This window comes from Sitophilus oryzae, unplaced genomic scaffold (assembly GCF_002938485.1).
Source record: "Sitophilus oryzae breed Bouriz unplaced genomic scaffold, Soryzae_2.0 scaffold_810_pilon_pilon, whole genome shotgun sequence".
NCBI classification, from domain to species: domain Eukaryota; kingdom Metazoa; phylum Arthropoda; class Insecta; order Coleoptera; family Curculionidae; genus Sitophilus; species Sitophilus oryzae.
Genome location: NW_022147429.1, coordinates 1,665,538 through 1,671,537, shown reverse-complemented (window position 1 = coordinate 1,671,537; position 6,000 = coordinate 1,665,538). Strand labels below are relative to the sequence as shown.

The 6,000-nt window shown below is 30.6% G+C and overlaps 1 protein-coding gene across 1 annotated transcript in view; it reads left to right on the top strand.

Annotated features, from left to right (window-relative positions):
* Window positions 1-6,000, top strand: part of LOC115889137 (sex-determining region Y protein-like) — a 67,986-nt gene continuing 61,986 nt past the window's right edge. The window contains exon 1 of the mRNA XM_030909076.1: window positions 1-812. Coding sequence (XP_030764936.1) covers window positions 693-812 — 120 coding nt within the window. The 5' untranslated portion in view covers window positions 1-692. The remainder of the gene's footprint in view (window positions 813-6,000) is intronic.

Below are 6,000 nucleotides of genomic sequence, written 5' to 3'. Positions count from 1 at the left end.
AGTTCACGTTCAAATCTCGTTGGTTGCTGCAGCTTGTAGTCCTGACGCGACGTCCTCGCATCGCATAGCGATCTTTTTCGATCGAGAAGTTTTTGTGGTGCGCGTAAATTTGTTTTGCTCAAACTATATCAGCAGATAATTTTTGAGACTAAAAACGTTGTTTTCTTGAAAATTTTATGCATTTTTCTGACTTGTATTTTTTTATAAATATATACGGAAAATAATAATCAAAGACAATAAAAAAACAAAGACAGTATTTTATTCAAATTATAAATTAAAACAAATAAAGTAAGCGTCATCAAAAAACTGCATTTCGATAAATAAAAAAATCGCACGAGTACCGAGATCAGGATCAGCTGTGTGCAAAGCTCGCGCATGATTCTATCCCCTCTCCGGACATCTAGTGGTGGGGATCAAACAGCTGTGAATAAGATACAAACTCAAAACATCCAGCTCAGAGCTGTCAGTTTGGTCAATCTGTTCGGTTCGGTTATGCAGAGCGAATTCAGGTGCTAGCCGCACTTGGGACTTAGAGAATTTTTCTCCGATACTTAGCGACAACTTTGAATTTATTTTCCATAAACTGATCGGCGAAAACTTTTTGGTGTTCGAACTGATTCGCGTGTGCGTGCGTTTGATAGTTAGTTCTGTCAGCAGCATAGTTTGAATTTTTTTGGATATTAAGTTAAATAATGGTGCCACAGCAAATGGATGGTTCCCGATCGGAAACACCTAGCAGCAGCGGTATGCCGCTGTTCGGTTCACAACTCGTGGATGAAAATTCTGCGACACCCTATTCTGATGCGACTCAGGTAGGTGTTTCGAATTAGTCTCAGTGTTTTGTTGAAAGTGATAGTGTTTTGGTTCATGCACGAACAGCGGGCAAAAACGCGATCTGGATTTATGTTGGATTATTTGGATTACGGTACTTTAAAAAATCCTTTTGCACTGAAGGTAAATAATTTTCCGATTCAACAATTTTCCGCCTTGTAGATATTTTTCCAAAAACGATCAAGCCTAGTCCTCTAGCAAAGTTTATATTTTTATTAGAAAATTTTCAAAAGACTTGCAATCATTAGAAGAGAGGTTATTGACATTTACATTGCTGATATTTATTTAAAGTTTTCCAAAAAATTTAACGAATGATATTTAACTTGTTGCAATGTGATCTGAATTTGTTGAAATATTTGGATTACCTACGTACACAATTTTTAAAAATCGTTTTGCTCAGAAGAAGAATTATTTTCAATTTCTACAATTATTCTACACCTTGTTGATATTTTTTCATAATTTCTGAAGCATAGTCCACTAACATCAATTCAAAAAATATTTTATGTTTATAAAAAAATTTCAAAAACTTTTAAATTGTGTAAAGTTGGAAATAATTAAAGCTAATGAGTGTGTTAAAATACATCATGGTATTTTTAAAATAATATTGGAAGTTCTTTTTTTCTGAAAAAAATTAAATAAATAAAGTTAACTTGTTGCATTGGCTTCAAAAATATATTCTGATTATTTTGAATACTAATAAAAAGATTCTGATCTTAAATAATAACTTTAAGTCATTTTTTCAATTAAAACGGGAAAATGTGTCAAATGAGTGTTCCGTTAATCTAGGTGGTGTTTTTCTAAATCATATTATTGTTATGATTTGAACAAACTGGTGAAATTTGGAGAGTTTTTCGGAAAAATTAACTAAATGTGAATATCTAACTTGTTGCATTAATTCAAAAAATATGCTGATAGTCTGAGTGTTACTTAAAAAAATGCCGATTTGCATTAATCAGAAATAGACACGGAAACAGTTCCAATAAAATTTTGTAAACGGTTCTGAAGGTCACGGTCGCAACAACAAACTGCAAACGCTATCGTTATTGAGGTTTTTAGTATCTGGCAAATCTTCCTGTCTATTTTATAAACCAATAAAATTTAGAATAGGTACGTTTATTCAGGAATGGAATAATTTTGGAGAATATGACGAGCATATCGAACTTATCACAAATAACTAACTTTATTTATCTAAACATAAAAAACGAATAAAAAATACCTATGCCCCAGTTGCATATCATTAAATCAGGTTTTTGGAAAAGAAATAGTAAAATGCTATTGAGGGAATTTTTGAAATTTGTCCATAACGTGACACAAACACGATATCGTAGTTACCTTCATTTCACCTTGATAAAAAGTTGGTGTAAATAAACGATATGTTCAAGTTGATTAAATCGGATAAGGAATTAAATATATTTGATGAATCAGTTAAAATAAACGAAAAATCGTGTATTCGATTTTTGGGAAATAATCCAGAATTAAGTGTAAAGGATAACGACCTTTAATTTTTTTCTGGTGTGGTTATATGAATATAACAAAAATATATCCCGTGAATCCCACAGGTTTATTTTAGAAATGACTCGCTTTATAGTGATTATTTTTCGTTTATCATCTAATGTAGATTTAATACAATAATCCCTTCAAAATGATAAAGAATAGTTTTTTTTTCGAGCAAAGGAGATACAAGTGTGATTTACATTATTTCTTAGAATTCTATAACTAATATTTTATAATTATTTGTATGTGTCGTTCCCGTAACTATTCGATAACAGTAAAATAAATTATTTATGACAGTGGTAACAAGATTTTTAAAAAAGTTATAAACCTAGAAAATAGACGCTACAAAATATGAGTGGATGAAAAAATCCAGAATTAGTCTTGAAGAGACCTAACGCCACAAAATTTATTATAAAAATTTTAAAATATATTTTTTAAGCAAAATTAGTCTCGTGCAAAAGTGATCAAGAAATATAAATGTACTGGATATAAAAGATTTAAATTCGAGATGAAATAAAGGACGCCATCGATAACCTAATTGAGAGTTAGTATGCAAGGTATTATTATATTTCTACCTTTGACTAAATTCAGATTTATTTTAACAAATATACGTATTTAAAAAAATAGAAGGTTATAAATCTTTGAAGATTGATTGAATGATTTCATTAATACAGCAGTGATTTTTTACTTCTTTTAACCCATTATTTAAAAAAAGTATATCCTACCTAATATCCTCTTATAAGGAAGAACATACTTGTCAGATGACAATACTTGACGATATTTATAGAAACAATTCAAAACCTGTTGCTGTTGTGTTCTGATAAAATTAAGTAGAACAATATTAATTATTATTAATATTGTTCTACTTAATTTTTGTTATTAACTTGTTTTCAAATATCGACGAATAAATTTTACAGTTACCCAAAAATGTATTTATAGAAAGCAGTTATTTCGAATGATATATCGCACTTTTTGCGGTAAAAGTACTTTTAACCAATGAGTGACACTTTGGTGATAATTTTCGCTTACGTTCGTATTTCGGGGATCGAACAGTACGATGACTCGACGTTTTTGATACCGTACAATACCCGTTATGCTATAATTTGGTCCACCAACGCAGTGTTTTTGGTTGTTTTCTTTCGATTTGTGTAGCGAATTTAATTTACAAGCGAAAATTTGAATTCGGGCGTGGAGATAGTATTTTTCCAAAATTATTATTTTTTGTATCCAAATCCAATATTAACTTTACCATGCCGATCATAAACTTTAAAATTAATGCAAGAACCAATAATTTATTACTACATTTGTTTTAAAACTGAGACTAAAACGTGTGTGTGATTAAAAATTCGTGGGAAGATGAAGATATTAAATTATGGATAAAAGTACATTTATTTTGATATACTCATTATTTTTTTCTCAACGGTTGATTATATGTAATTATACATTGAAATATTGCTCCTGTAAATTACTTTTTTAATAAAAATATATTACTTTTTCTAATACGAATATATTACTTTTTCTAATTTGATTTCATGATTTAATATCTGAAATGTAAAGCCAAAGTTTGCAGAGTAATACATATTAAAATTGTCTTAATGATAGTAAATAAAATAGGTATTTTAGGTAGAACAAGTAAGAATTTGACGAACTCTGTGTTCGTATGATCGAAAAAAGCTGGATATCTAGCCACTGAAATGCGGAGCACACAGCACTTTTTTTGCAGAAATAACATTAATGCCTGTACAAAACAAAATATAAATACCTAATAATAATTTTAATTGCATACTACTTCCCCAAAAAGACTATCTAGTATTCAATAGAAGAATGTATAATATTTCTTGCGCTTCTTTTAAAAGCATTAGTTTAGTTCGAACAGAAAGTCACATACTGTTTTTCTCTATCGTCTGAATCGTTTTTCCAATTTTTCCACGATCAAACAAACAATCGTGGCCACCGTTCCGCAGCGAAGAATTATTTTTCACGCTGTCGGCGAACTGAAATGTCAGTTGTTGGCGTTGACAAACAATCAGCTGTTCGAAAAACTTTTCTACGGGTTTAGGTTGTTGGCTTGGCACGTCCAAGGTTTCTGACTCACGAGACATTCAGTCGCTGTACGGGCGATTCCGTTCAAACGGTGATCTTTTATGTCCTGTACAGAGTATTTAGTAATATAATAATAGTAATCTCGGTAAATATTTGGTACTTAGTAAGACTATATTTTAATTTCACTTCACCATATTTTAATTTTCCAAGAAAACAAAGAAAAACATTGGACTCTCTAATTTTGATATAAGTTGCATTTTTTTAAATTGATTCCTTAGATCCTAAAATCTTAAATTTAAGTGCAAAACCACATTTATTCAGTTTTTTCATACAGGGTGTCTCAAAAACACGTGTATTATATCTGGTGCGGAGATTCCGCACGTAAAAATAAGATTTATTTTCTATATCAACATAATATGTCCGATTCTGCTTTGTTTCGTAGCTACAGGGGATTAAAGTCTTATTTTTTTCGATTTATTGTAATTTTTTGTGATTTTTAAATGCTTTCAGTGATACGAATAAAATGTTGAGGGTTTAAGTTACTAATGCTAAAGAAGTATCAACAGATTCACCAGGGACGTGCATAGGGGTTATCATTAGAACATTTTTCTAAAAAAAGAGATGTGCGCCGCTGACTTTTTTCTCTTGTTAGCAAAATTATATATGCCTTTTAATGCCATTGTTTGCTGATTTTTGTTGATTTTGGTACAAGATTTACAACTTTAAATCAACTTAGGTTAATCAATATTGCTCTGTGATTTAAGTCAAATTTTGAATTTGAGTTTGCATAACTTATGGCCATATTGAAGGTACAAACATTGCTAAGAAATGTCAGGCAGATGAAATAATGCATACAGTTTGTGTATTTTTATAATTCAATTTTTTAAAAGATATTTTATAAATTTACTCGGTGTTAACTGGTATTAGTTAGTTATTTTTTAGGTTAACTAATGGATTTTTGAACTTTTACTGACCTAAATTAGTAAATTATATGTTAATTGGGTAGCTAATATCACATTCATAACCTAAAAATTACAGTAGCAATTTAAAACTTGTGAGTGCAGTAAACGAATGAGTTATTACTGTGTTGTAGAAAATTTAATGTTTGATTCTGGTTTTCCGTGCGTTATTACGTCAATATCCTCTTGGACATTCATTTCCACTACAAAGTAGAAAAATACCAACTTAGAAAAAAAATTATCCACTATGTGCGCATATTTGAAGTGAAACTTTTTACTAACAGCTGTTAAATTGAAGGATTTGAAGCACATGTTTGAAAAAGTGTAGTTTAAAATGTTGGAAAAGTAATAAATTAAAAATTCACGTGCTTAAATTATTTGATTCACTTTCATATTAAAATGACCGTTTGTCCGTCTGAGGACTCCATTCGGGTACCTCTATCCACGTGCCGAGTTGGTTCCAATCGACCCATAATTAGGAAAATCCTGATTATTTCGTCTATTTTGAGGCATCGGCATCGGTTCGAAACTTCGAGGGAGTTATCCTGTAGCCCGTCCCCAATTATGCTGAAATCGACCCACATTTTCCTTCAATATCAAATCCTTAGTCCCATCCTGAAGAAGTTGTGAACGAAGAAACTTCTTTACTACCTGCGCGCGTAAAAAATTGACA